The sequence below is a fragment of the Oculina patagonica genome, chromosome 10 (assembly GCF_052425735.1).
Source record: "Oculina patagonica isolate OP01 chromosome 10, crgOcupat, whole genome shotgun sequence".
Lineage (NCBI taxonomy): Eukaryota > Metazoa > Cnidaria > Anthozoa > Scleractinia > Oculinidae > Oculina > Oculina patagonica.
Genome location: NC_135767.1, coordinates 8,726,454 through 8,740,145, shown reverse-complemented (window position 1 = coordinate 8,740,145; position 13,692 = coordinate 8,726,454). Strand labels below are relative to the sequence as shown.

The following is a 13,692-nucleotide window of genomic DNA, read 5'->3' as shown; positions in this document are numbered from 1 at the left end:
TTGGTATTTTTAACCTTGTTATGTTCATTTAAAAATATTTGTTTCCTCTGTTTCAGTGGCATGCCTGTAAACTAGCTATCTCGTAGAGATATGAAGCTAAGTGCATGACCACTATAAACACCATTTATTTTTTTTTATTATTATTATTATTTTTATTATTTATGCCCCCTCATAAACTGTGTAAACTGACAGGCTTCACGCATCAATGTCTGTGATTCAGAGTCATTTGATTGCGGGAGGTCTGGTGCCTCACTTTGTCCAGACTCGTTCCCTGGGAACGAGGTTGCTCTTTGCTCTGCCAGTTTGTTGATTTCAGGAGAGCTTAAACACTTGACCAGCTGCTGAAGCCTGTTGCTTCTGTCAATCAGTGCATGTTTTTCGAGGATAATCTGTTCCTCGAGAGCTTGGATTTGTTGCTCCATTTGAGCTTTCATCTTTAACAACTTTGGCTTCTCGGAGTTTATCAAGGAACTGCGAAGCCTCTGCTTCCTATAGGAAATGACAAACGGCATGTTAATAAAGCTTTTTTTCTATTATAATCTACCAAGAACTATAACGATAAGATGCCAAATTGAAGAGATAGGGTGCCTTGGGAAAGCGGCTGGCTCGTGGAAATGGAGCCCAAAATTTCAAATTCCAACGTCGTCCCAAGGGTCTTTTCGGCTACGAGTTTTCAAAATGTTTTGATTGCCTAGCATCAAATTTGTTTTTGTTAAAAGATCTAGCCATTCAAATCATGTGTGCCCAGAGCCACTTTAAAGTGTAGAAGGCCTTGAGAACATGGTTGTTTAAATTCAAAGGGGCTTAAAATTGTATCGTTTAATGTTTTTTCTTTTCTTATTTTTGCAAACTTTTTCTAGTTCAGGGGGGTGCTACCAGTAATCTAGTGTTCGGTAAGAAGTAATTTTGCTTAGCAGTACGACAGGCTCAAAAGCCTACTGATAAATCGGCTTATTCTGGATCGAATGGACCGAGTTAGAGCCCTGGGCTACGGTCATCGTGATTGTGGCCATTTTCTTCCCATAAGCCACTTGTTCTTACCCGGCTGACTCGGCCTGGGCACGAGAAACAAATGGCTCTGAAGACACGTGATTTGATTTGCTAGATGGTTTGTGGTAAGGACCGACTTTACTCTTACGTGAGTGTATCTCTTCTCACACACACTAGGTGTAAAAATAGGTACCGCCAAATTTATTGCTAGAGGGTAACCCTACAATAGACTAGCATCTCATACAAGAAATACTCCTAGTCGCTTACAGCAATGGCTATGTACTTTACTCGAACGCGGACTCTTTCTCACATTTCAAGGTAAACTCGGTTTTCTTTGTGCAGTAAACAAATTGATTTTTATCGCCGTACTGAAATACAGTATGACAAAAAAGTGAAACGTATATTGAGAGTGCCTTTGAAATACTGTAAGAACACAAACAGTCAGAGGTTTTGGGGATGTAACCTTTTCATCAGTATTTGTAAATGTCTCAAAGACAAATCCGTGTTATATTTGAGACATCTACAAACACTGATGAATAGGCTATCCCCAAATCGTCTGAAGCACCGTCGTCCCCAAATCCCCAAATCGTCTTAAAAGCACGGTGATAGCACGACGTTTTCATTCATTCAGTTCGGCAAGCTGAATTAAGTTCGGCATGACTAATTAGCACGGCAGGCCTCGGCCGTGCGGCAGGGCAGTAGCGCGACTTGGTTTAAAGTTATTTTGCGCAGCTTTTTGTTGTGACTGAAATAATTTAAATTTGGCGCGACTGTATTAAAGTTTATTAAAAGTTCGACGTTTAAAACCATTGCCGTGCTATCGTCGTTCCACTACCAGGACAAATTAATTTGAGTTCGACACGGCAGTAGCACGACGTTTTGAACAAGCCTGACTTTTTTGGTAATATCTCAAAGGCACTCCCAATAAAGGTTTCACTATTTTTATCATCCAGTTGGAGTGCTACGCAGCAAATCTAAAATTTTTTTTTCTGAAATGCGACATTTACCACCAAAAACGCGCATTGAATAGATACGAGCAGAAGGTGATTACTTAACGTTGTTTGTCCGTCGCATTCGGTAAAAACGCTGTGTGAGAACGAAGTTCTGATTGTAAACTTTTCTTACTTTATATTTTCTTTCTTACGGTGCGTGGCGCGTCGGTTATTTTCGTTGATTTCGAACATCGCAAACAAAAACAACGAAATAACGGTCAAACCTTTTAAGTTCCTTTTTCTCCTTTCTCTTTTCTTTGTAAGAACTCCAAGCGATACCCATTTTGAGCAGTTTAATAAGTTATTTTCTCTCTTTGCAAAAACACGTCTGAAGCAAACGGATTTGTTTTGCGACTGAAAAACTTTCCTTTATGACATAACAAAGAGAAAGATGCGCGTGCAAAAAACAGCCAATGAGATTTGTTTAAGTTGCGTCTGATGCTCGCGCGCGCTCGAGTTCAATCTCGTGCCCCACTCATGCCCCCCCACACAGCGGTCAAACGCAAAAATGACGTCACCTCCGGTTTTCGGCGCCTCGAACTTTTCTGAGAATTTGTCTCGAAAGTGTGCAAACTTTTGTAGGAAATTGTTAAAGAAATGGTACGGTGAAAGAACAGTTCAAGCTGGGACACTCAGTGGAGATGAATTATCAAATTTCCAATCCATAAGCGGCGTATAAACCTTAGCTTTCCAGGGACGGCGTTAACTTTTGGCTTTAAAGCAAAAGTTTACGGAAAATTTAAGACTTTGTATGGAAAATTTTGGCGGCAAATACACATGAACTGCGCACGCGCGCTGCGTTTGACCGATGTGTGGCTCGTGCCCTGCTCGTGCCCCTCACAGCGGTCAAACGTAGCGCGCGTGCGCAGTTCCTGTGTAATTGCCGCCAAAATTTTCCATACAAAGTCTTAAATTTTTCGAAACTTTCGCTTTAAAGCCAAAAGTTAACGCCGTCCCTGGAAAGTTAAGGTTTATACGCCGCTTACGGATTGGAAATTTGATAATTCATCTTCACTGAGTGTCCCAGCTTGAACTTTTCTTTCACCTTACTATTTCTTTAACAATTTCTTACAAAAGTTTGCCCACTTTCAAGTCGAAAATTCGAGGCGGCGAAGACCGGATGTGACGTCAACTTTTGCGTTTGACCGCTGTGAACTCGTGCCCAGAGTCGGCCAACTTCTCGTTCAGCGGTTGGTCGTTGGTTGGGAGCCGGTGCACTCTGGACCAAAGATTGGCTGGAGTGCGGACAAGAACCATAGGTCCGCAACGGAAACTTTTGTGTAGTGCTGAGTAATAGCGAAGCGTGCGAGGTCTAAAAATAGAATGCAAATGAATATAATCCCACCAGAAAACATCGGCGTGTTCTGAGAGAAATAAAAGAAATCTAGGCTGTTTTAGAAAGTGTGTTAGGAAAATCGTCCGCCATTTCGGTTTGTTTGTCTGAGTCTTGTCTGAGTCGTAAAGTCACTTGCGCGCTTTGCTATTGAGATTTTGCATGGTCAAAGTAGCGCATAAATATAATAAAGGTGAACGGCTATGCACGGTGAATACACGACTTTTACAAACTGTAACACTGTAAGTAGAAAACGATGTTTTGATGCCCACACATTGAGGCAGAAAAGTAATCCGTTGAAGTGGATTGTTTTTGGCGAGTAAGCTGGGTTTCCTTAAGGCGCTGACTAACTTTGTTTTATGTCCACACGAAGTTTTGAAGTGTTTTTAACTAAAAAAGAACACTTCTTAGGTGTCCGAAGACGGTTTCAATGCGTCCGTTGTCCGTCTGACCGACAACGGAGATCCCTTCCGTTTCTCAGTCATTTTATTGCAACTAAACTCCCTATAAGACGGACACCTCTCTAAGACGCCGTCTTTGAGAGGTGTCCGTCTTATAGGGAGGTTAGTTACAGTAAAATGACTGAGAAACGGCAGGGATCATCACCAGGTGTCCGTCTTATGGAGGCGTCCGTTAAGAGAGAGTTGACTGTATAAAAACACCGTCATTCTGTGGAACATCTTCCAAAATGATATGACTTACACAGTGAACAATGCAAGTCTATCGATGTATGCGGATGATCACCAGCTATACGTAGCGGGAAATTCAGTAGAATATGTCGAACAATCACTTAATGACGAGGGACAAACAATATCTAGATGGTATGGGGACAATTTTCTGAAGGGAAACTATGACAAGTACAATGCAATGCTGATAAATAGAGGGAACAACAGCGACAAGCTCATAAATGTAAACATTGATGGATATACCATAAGTCTACCCCAGACCTCAAATTGCTTGGGGTTACATTGGATGATAAGCTTAAATTCAGTAAACATGTAAGTGATATATGTAAACAGGCAAGCAAGAAAGTTGGTGTCTTAGTACGCCTTAGAAAGATGATCCCTACAGAAGCCAAGCTCCAACTATACAAAGCGGCAATTCTACCTAATCTCACGTATTGTCATACTGTGTGGCATTTCTGCAAAGCATCTGACACTAGAAAACTAGAAAAGGTACAAGAGCGAGCACTACGTGCAGTATATAATAGCAAGACGACATCCTATGAAGAATTATTAAGTAAGGCAAAGCTTCCTAGTTTAGTAAATAGACGACTACAAGACATATTGATATTAATGTACAAGGTTAAAAATTTACTGGCACCTAAACACATTTCTGACATATTTTATAAACAATCTAAGAATTATGATTTGCGTAGTAGCGATTTTCCAATACCTAGGTTCAACACTGTAAATTATGGTAAACATAGTATTAGGTATTTAGGTCCCTATCTGTGGGGCAAAGTAGATAAAGATCTTCGTAACAAAAAAAGCCTTTTTGAATTCAAAAAAGCAGTTCGGGGCAGTAACATTACTGATGTGTTGGACGGACATTGCAGATGCTACGCTTGCACAATATAATAATGTAACTAATTTTAGTAATCTTGTAATCATTTTTAACTTATTGAAATTTTAAAAACATATCTGTGTCATTTTAACTATCTATCGATATATCTATTTTATAATATTAGTATTTTTATATTTTATATCTATTTATCTATTTATATAATATTAGTGTTTTTATATTTTATATCTATTTGTATAATATTAGTATTTTTATATTTGTATATTTATTTTAGTGTCCTCAATTAGCTCTTTAGCTAAATACCATTGACACTTAAATAAAGTTTATGATGATGATGATGATGCTGGCAGTGTAGGCCGATCAGGCATAAAAATGGCATATTTTAGAGGCCAATAAAGCTTGAGCCATGCACAGATTGATCTCGCTTTCAAATGTCCGACGAGCATCCCCGTGCAAGTCCTCCCAGGACTTTGTGGTTGTCCAGAGCATTCCGCGAGAACCAATGTTCTCGCCTAAGCTTTGTTTCTCGAAAGCATTTCAAACGGCAGAACATTCTACACAACCTTATTCCTAACCTGAGATCATGCTCTCCCTACTTCCCACTCTGAAGAAGGAGAAAAAAAACCGCCTGATCGCAGGTTACCGAATACCAGGTCTTCCCTACAAGCACACTAAATTTGGTGCGAAATTCATAGGATCAGTGTAGAGTTCGCGAAGTAAGCAATACGGAGAATTTTGTTGGAAAAAACATCCACCCCCCTCCCCCCCACCCAAAAGAAAGTTAAAATCACTAGCAAAAAAAAAAATTAATGACGTTGGGAGAATGTAATGCTGCAGGGAAACCGAGATAACACGAAAACGTCGTATTTTAAACTACTCAACACTTTATTTGAAAACAAAGCAAGTTTACATAAGCGATACACTGAATATTACAGATTACAAATTGCAAGAAATTCGGTGCTATTTTCTGGGTTTTAAAATTGATTTTTGAAATTACTTTTTCGCCCTTATCCTAAAACATGGAAATATGAAATTGCTGTTATGCAGCTTAACCGGTTAACTGTAAAACTGCCAATCAAATTACGGAAGTTCTTGCTCGCGTTGCGGCCATTTTTCGACTCATCTCTTTAATTTTTTTAAACGCCGCTGGCATGAAGGGGGTCTGGAATCGAGCAACGTTCGGAAACCGTGTCCGCAAGCAATTTTTCAGTTCCAGTCCTCGCATCAATTAACCGCGTTTAAAAAGTTCAAAAATGGCTGCCACACATACAAAGATAACAGCGCAGTTATTTCATATTAAATTTTACATATTTCTTACTTGATGCGAAAATTCCCCGTGATATGCCTTATTTGCACGTTATTTATTAATTCTACAACTAAGCTGAATATATTGACCACATTTCTGTGGCGACATAAATATTCAATACATTAAGGAGAAATTCATTACTCTACAAAGTTTCAAAACCCGTTTTATTAATGTGACACACTAAACAAAAACATAATAACCACACTTGCTTTGTGTACGAACTGTGCAGTGGGACTCTATGTATCCGTTCACCTAGCGATCTAAATGTAGCTGATTAAACGGGCAACCGTATTATGTTCGGTCATAAAAGTGAACATATTAAAGGCGAAGTCAATAAAAGAAGAGTCCATCGTATCTTTACGAGTAAAATCATGTCCAATCATCCCTTCATTCGTGTAACACGCATTGCAAGTCAAATGCTTAAATATATTATAAATCAATTAAACACACAAAAATGCCTCTAAGGTTGCTATCTAATTCTAGAAGAATAACCTGTTAAGCGCTTGTTGGCACTTGTGTGCCATTCATTATCTATGGTTGAAAGGTGAGAGGGGGAGGGGGACTACCATTTTTTCAGCATGGCATGTCCCTGGACCCCTTTTCATCCTGCGTATTTTGCTCTTTCATAAATAATAAACGCCCCCTAACAGCTACCAGGGGTGGGTCCAGATATTTGCAAGGAAGCGGGAAGGGAGGAGGGGGGAGGGAGTCGAAAATTTTCGAGCCTTCTCGTTTTATATTTCTTCAACAATAAAACCGCCACTTAATGCATACGTTTGACGCAAAATGAATACAGCTAAGCATTTTATATAAGCAAAATTTCCATTTCTTGCAAATCATGTATGGATTAATTCACCAGATGGCATTACTTGCCAACTTTTCAACTAAGGCACAGGAAATTATTTCTACTAGATTGATTGTCAAGCAGAACACCACTTATTTGTCACGCAAGACAGCATTGACTGTCACGTCAGATGGCGACGACTTTCACGCCAGACAGCGATGATTGTCACGCCAGACAGAGTGACTGTCACGCCAGTCGACAATGTTGAAATTGTGCCCGGCACGTGACAAACTATCTCGAATTTGGACTCGTTGAATCCTTGACAGCATTAATTTGTTATTATTTGGTTGTTTCTACTTGCTACTTGTTAATATACTGTTTCTGTGACTATTGGATGGGTCTTGTAGGTCGAGCGTCAGTGAGGACTAGGCACTCAATTTATGTTTTAAATTCATCAGAGCTTAAGATGTATTTACTGCAGTTACTTAGGAGCCTGTTGTCTTGTATTTGCTGTTGTTTAATGGAAGTCTTCTGTGAGTGCCTCTCTGCCCGTCTCCAGGTGAACAGACTCAAAATACTCGTCATCGTCATCATCAAATGTGACTTTCTCCTAGGATAAAACAAACACTAAATACAGTGCACAAAAGCAATACCTTTAATATTATAGGAATATAACGAAGCATTTTAACAACGCAAACAAAATTTACGTGTTATAAAATTAACGCGTTAATAACAATAATTACATGCATCGTAATTTTCTATAATAAGGTTAGGGCCTAGTTAGGGTCACGTATTTTTAGGTGACTTTTAAATTGTGACACAAGCTGGTCTCCAAATGAGGAAAGAACTGTGTGTCACAATTGAAGAAGATTCTGTGTCACGCAAGCTGGTCTCAAAAAGGGGATTCATCTGTATGTCACGCTATTTTGGATGATCCTGTGACACAAACTGATCTTCGCGGGGCTATGTAACGCATTTTTAGGTAATTTGTGACACAAGCTACATGTATGTCACACAATTTTTGATAATTCTGTGACACAGGCTTGCCTAAGACAAATTGAGGGGAAGGGTGAAGAAAGACGAATGTATTTAAAACAAAACTGTACTAACAAAGCCTAAAGTCAAAAATGTAAATCCTACCTTCCTCTTCCCTCCACTGGCCATGTCCTTGATCTTTTTAAGAATCTTCTTGCCGCGGTCCTTGCCGGCCTTGAAATGAACCTGCATAAAGGGACGAGTCAATTACTACCAATACAAACTATTAATGCAAGCAAAATAAAGTCATGAATCTGAAAATTAATAGCATCAGTGAAGTTATCTAATGTAAAAAATTGTCGATTGTCACCCTAGCTACCAGCCAATTAACAATTATCCTGCGAAATCGCGCGGAAAATCGCCTAGGATAATTGTTCTATTATTCAATATCCAACAATTTGTTAATGAAACACATTCTGCAAGTAGGAAAACTGTGCTTATACATACAGCGCTTTGCAAGACTTCAAGCAAATCTTGGAACCTACATATATTGCAGGAAATCTTTTATGTACGGATGAAGGATAACAAAAACATTCTCACTTATGTCATTTGTTGAATATTAAATAAGGTAAATTATCTGATAGAGCAGTTTTCAATTGAGTGTCGTAAAACCAAAACCAAAGTAAACACTCTTGCCAATCACAAAAAAACACAGAAAATTCAGTGAACCAATCAAAACTCGAAGCAAATACATGTAGTCGGCACGAAGCGAGGGAAAACGTGCGTGAGAATGTCATTGGTTTTGGTTTTACTTCTGATTGGCTGAGAAAGTGGCGCGTGAGTTTTAAACCAATCACTAAGCGTAGTAATGCAAAACGAATGCAAATGCTAATTACTTTCGACACCCAAGTGTAAACCGCTCTATCACTTCATGAGCTTTGTCACTAAAGAACACCCAAATGCTTCCGAAGTGTATCAAACATTACTTAAAGTATGCCGATTATCGAAAACCACCAGGACGCTTCCGAAGACTTCCGAAAATCACGCGAAGACGCCCGAGATTCATCAATCATAAAAACGAAAACAATATTCAGAAAGACAAACAAACAATTGTCTCACCTCCTCCTCATCTTCTTCATCGTCGTCCCCGACACCACATTTCTCAACCTGAGGCAGTTCACCTGGACGATCACTGCTTGTAACCAAGCGATGGTACTTGTATGTCAACCTGCCGAGATATAACATGAAAAACTTAACACGATGTGTAACAGTATTGTATAGTGACTGTGTTACATCTGATTGCAGTTGTAGCTTGGATCTCACACCCGTCGGAAAAACAACTGCTAGTTTGTTTGAGCCCGCGGTTTTGTCACCGATGTTACTAAGCAACATGACGTAACTTCATTACTGCATTGCCCCGAAATAAAACTGAACATAGATTTTTAACCAAACTTCTCCTACTGGTTTATTACTTTAAGAAAATTTTGAAATAAAAAAGGGGGGTCACCAGATTTGTTTAGGAGCGGGAAGACCTTGTATATTTCATATATTTCCTTTAAAAATCCTCTGCGAGTACTAGCAAAGTACACGTTTTAAGCGATCATTTATTTTTCAAACACAAGAATTAATCTGTTTTCATTTTGCAGAAAGAATTTGATCACTACACTCAATATATGAGAAAAAATTGATAGGTCACCAGACTCGTTTACGAGAAAGCGACAATTTACTTCTCTCGTGGACTAAGCCGCATAGAAAAAAAGCCGCCATTTTGTTTATTGCGCAATGCAATACAGGGCAATGACCTTAAGTGCTCTTGCTGGGTTTTTGATTGGATAATAAAATCGGAAAACGCGTCAAGGCCTTAAATGAAGATAAAAAAAGACACTTAGGTATTTTACTAAATTTTACTTGACATACTTTCTGTTCTTGTACCACAGGCCAAACATGGTACAGATCATGAGGACAACAAGAGCAGCTACCACAGCAATCCCAATCTGATAAGATAAAACACATACACATCATCAGATTCACTTTATCACTGATTTATCAAGAGATTTTCTAGGCCTACAATAACACTATTACACAATCCATATTGATGTGACAGCAAAGGCAAGCGCAACAAATAGGCCCGTATAGATTTTGCTAGCGTAATTTTTGGCATAATTTGAAAAAAACGAGCATAAGTTCTGCACTTTTTATAAAAGAAGCACTGCTTTCATAATCGTCATATTGTTTGAATTGCCAGAGTCATGGCTTGCTTCGTCTCTAAGATTAATTATTTTCAAGTTAAGTCCATGGTTCAGCCTATTTCCTTTCGACTGGGAGAGAGGAGAGAAGGTTACCGCTATACTGCGTTGTTCACTGCCTAGAGGACTGGGCACACCGGAAGTAAAGATTGTGTCAGTCCCAGTTCCCGCTTTTACGGGCGACAAAATGGCGTCAAGCAACTTGCAGATACAAGAAGAACAGCAGCCGCCCGTAGGCCAGAATCTGGTCAAATTGCTAGAAATTGGTGCCTGAGGCAAACCAAAGAAAGACAATGACAATTTCTCCTACCCTGAAATCCTTCAGAGCCGAGCCAACGGACTGTTCCCATAGTTCACACTTTGAGTGCTCTACTGGAGGCAAAGGCACTCCATCACGACACAGCCTGAAATAATCAATAAACAAGACAAGGCCTGTAACATCAACTCTTAGCTATTACTGCGTCAATAACTACATTCTGACGTTTACTAAAATAAAAAAAGTAACGTACATTCACATATAAGGAACTTGGCGTATTTTTTTTTTGCCTGTTCTGTGTGTGAGACAGTCACACAATATCGTGTCTTTCTAGTCAAGGAAACTGCTAAAAATCATTTCAATGACTGAAGGACACAGCACGCACGGCACAAAACATTTTCAATTAAAAAATACATGTATTGTAATGTAGTGATTACTTACTTTGGTTGATTCCACATGTAGGTGACAGTCTTCTTTCCACTCTAAAGAAATATATGTTTATGACTTTATTTAATAACATACATTAATTACTACTATTATAGCTCAATAAAAAAAAAAAACCTTGTTGGCTGTTGGCGCTACTAGTCAGTGTTAAAAACACTCTTATAAACAATAGACCTTTATAGCGATACGACGACTATTTTTAGTTGAATCATTTCAAATAGCTATTATGGAACGTCCAAGGGTGAGGGGAGGGGCAAAAACCTATTAATTTGCCTCCCCCCTTCCTGCGACCATCCCATAATGTATTTCAAACAATAGAAATCAAAATGACCGACGAATCAGTAAAAAGCTCTATCAAGGGAACACTCCTTTTGGACACTTCACTGTATTGTCGATAATCACATAAGTGACAGCACTCAGGGACCCTGAAATCCCTTCAATGGCTTAGTGTAAAAGATAAATTGCTTTTTAACGACCTAGTAATGGTAAGGAAATGTTTAAATAATGCCACTCCAAGCTATCTTCGTTTTCAGCGACGTTCAATAACACACACACGTAACACCAGGCAGAAAAACGATCTTGAGCTGCCGAAGTGTAGACTAAAGACAGGGCAGAGATCTTTTGCCTACCGTGGAGCGAAGCTCTTTAATAACTTGCCTAAGAACATTAGAGAGACAAATGACCTGAACCTTTTTAAAAAGAGAATTTTTAAACATATTTTAAATTTGTAAATGCCCCTTTAACTGTAATGTATATAATTTTAATTGCAAATTTTTTATTTCAACTATACCCCTTTTTTTCTGATTTTTTTTTTTCTTTTTTCTTCTTTATTGTCAATATTTTTATCTTTTATCTTTTTAATTTCTGTATGGCGGAAGAGCCCCCAAGGGGGAGCTATGCAATAAAGTATGTATGTATGTATGTATGCACTGCTCATCATAAATCTTAAATGGCTGTGAAGGTGGACACATTAAAATCGAGTTTCTCCTCACCTGGCTGTTCGACTTTAACTGGACACATTACAGAGAAATTACATAATAATCAAACTTACCTCGCATGAGGACTTGACTTGAGTGTAATCCAATGCTGTGCAGATAGGACAAGCAATTTTTGTTCGCCACAAAATCTCAAACCTAACAAAGAAAAACCGGAATTTTCTATGAATTTTCAAAGTGGCAGGAAATCAAGGATTGAAAACTCATTACCGAGCCACGGAGCTTGCCGAAAAAGGAATGGGTTGAGTGTAATTCGACATTATAGGCACTAAAATCACATTTGTACTACCATCTTAGTCTGTAATGAATCGTGTCATAACATTATTCATTTGGCAAGTAAGTGTGGATCCACAAGTTGGGTCCACAGGAAATTTTGTTAAGTTGCATCAATAAAACTGATCTGACACAGCAAAGCATTGAGAGATCACAGAAAGGGTAGAAACTAAAGAAACCCATTTTTGTTCTTCATAACTGGGTGTTGATGCAAACTAACAAGAACAAAAGAAGTAAAACTGATTATCTATCAACAGTCACTAGTTTTCACGGGAATAAAACCCATGGCCTCCCAGACACCGGTTGGGCACTCAAGACTAGTGTACATGTCTATTATATTGTGATATTTAAAAACATGCCTGTCCTAAATAAATACTTAGCAACGTTACCATGTGACATGTGTAACCATTTTATTATTGATAACACTTACCGACAACCATCGCAAGTTCCATCTGGGCACTTAGATGGCAGATCAAGCACACCCTAAAGAAAGACAAGTTATTGGACAGTTATTGCATGATAAGATGCAGAGAAGAGCCTACAAAGCTGTTAATCGCCACACAGGGAAAGGACGCTGACGTGTGCGAAAGAAGCCTAATTGCATCCGTACCCATTGAATTCTTAACAGTTTGTCAATTTTTTTATGCATCACATAACAAATATGGTAGCAGAGTCTGTAATAAAAGCAGAAGACAAAATATAAGAAAAAAGAAGACTTACTGTTCCAGCTGTATTATCACACAATACTGTTGTCCAAACTGATCGACCATTAGGACAGGCTTGGGTGGGACTACAAGAGACAAAAAAAAAACTTATTTTATTTATCTTTTTTATTATCGTAACCAATTATTGCCTCCGATGTTTCTCAGTTTGTTTCCTACTAGTAGTCAAATACACAGTTATGGCACAATAATAGCCAAGTGTTATCGACCACATCACTGTCGTACTAAGCTAAAGCAGTTTACAATACTTTTCCAGGGTTCTAAAATTTGGAATTCTCTACCAGAATCGATCACTGGTTCGAGAAGCTTTTCTTCTTTTACATGTTAGAAAAAAATGATTACATTTTTAATGAAAGTCTGAAATTGACCTAGCTGCACATTCACAGCGAAATTACTAACATATTGCTAACCCGAGGTAGCCTCTCCTATAAGCCCGGTGGTTTCCTGGAGGTCTCCTCACCCTATCTACTTTTTTAAAAGTGGCTAATAAATGATGATGATGATAATGATGATGATGATGATGATGATGCATAGTGAAATTAATTTAATGAAAAGAGTATGGATGCCTAACCTGCTGCCGTGGAACTTGAAAAGGAAGAAGGTTGATGTGTTTGTCACTGGACCTACAATTTAAACAAAAGCATTGATTAGAATAGAACAGAAAGGATTATTTACAAAATGTCTTCACTGGCACATATTTAATACACTCGAGGCGCTGAGAATGAAAACTAAAATCCTTATAATAATTATATCCAAGTTATACCTCCTTTTTCAGCAAACACTGAAGTTTCATTGGTCGAGTTGTCCTTGATGTCTTCATATATACCCACAAGTTGATCTGCAAGGCTGAAA

The 13,692-nt window shown here is 38.6% G+C and overlaps 2 protein-coding genes across 3 annotated transcripts in view; both read right to left on the bottom strand.

Annotated features, from left to right (window-relative positions):
• Positions 1-155: 155 nt before the first annotated feature.
• Positions 156-2,396, bottom strand: LOC144667208 (uncharacterized). Its single transcript, XM_078528613.1, has 2 exons — positions 2,207-2,396; positions 156-489 (listed from the first exon to the last, which is right to left on the bottom strand). Exons 1-2 carry the CDS (start codon positions 2,263-2,265, stop codon positions 156-158), a joined length of 393 nt encoding a protein of 130 aa, XP_078384739.1. The 5' UTR covers positions 2,266-2,396.
• A 3,307-nt stretch (positions 2,397-5,703) lies between these two features.
• Positions 5,704-13,692, bottom strand: part of LOC144629305 (endosome/lysosome-associated apoptosis and autophagy regulator family member 2-like) — a 30,850-nt gene continuing 22,861 nt past the window's right edge. The window contains exons 22-32 of one of the 2 annotated variants that reach the window (XM_078487531.1): positions 13,604-13,686; positions 13,412-13,463; positions 12,839-12,908; positions 12,549-12,601; positions 11,902-11,983; positions 10,848-10,888; positions 10,461-10,554; positions 9,822-9,898; positions 9,024-9,132; positions 8,070-8,150; positions 5,704-7,539 (exon numbers count right to left, since the gene is read on the bottom strand). In XM_078487531.1, the coding sequence (XP_078343657.1) occupies positions 7,447-7,539; positions 8,070-8,150; positions 9,024-9,132; positions 9,822-9,898; positions 10,461-10,554; positions 10,848-10,888; positions 11,902-11,983; positions 12,549-12,601; positions 12,839-12,908; positions 13,412-13,463; positions 13,604-13,686 (835 nt within the window). In that variant the 3' untranslated portion in view covers positions 5,704-7,446. The remainder of the gene's footprint in view (positions 7,540-8,069; positions 8,151-9,023; positions 9,133-9,821; positions 9,899-10,460; positions 10,555-10,847; positions 10,889-11,901; positions 11,984-12,548; positions 12,602-12,838; positions 12,909-13,411; positions 13,464-13,603; positions 13,687-13,692) is intronic. The other variant, XM_078487532.1, reaches the window with a different exon arrangement.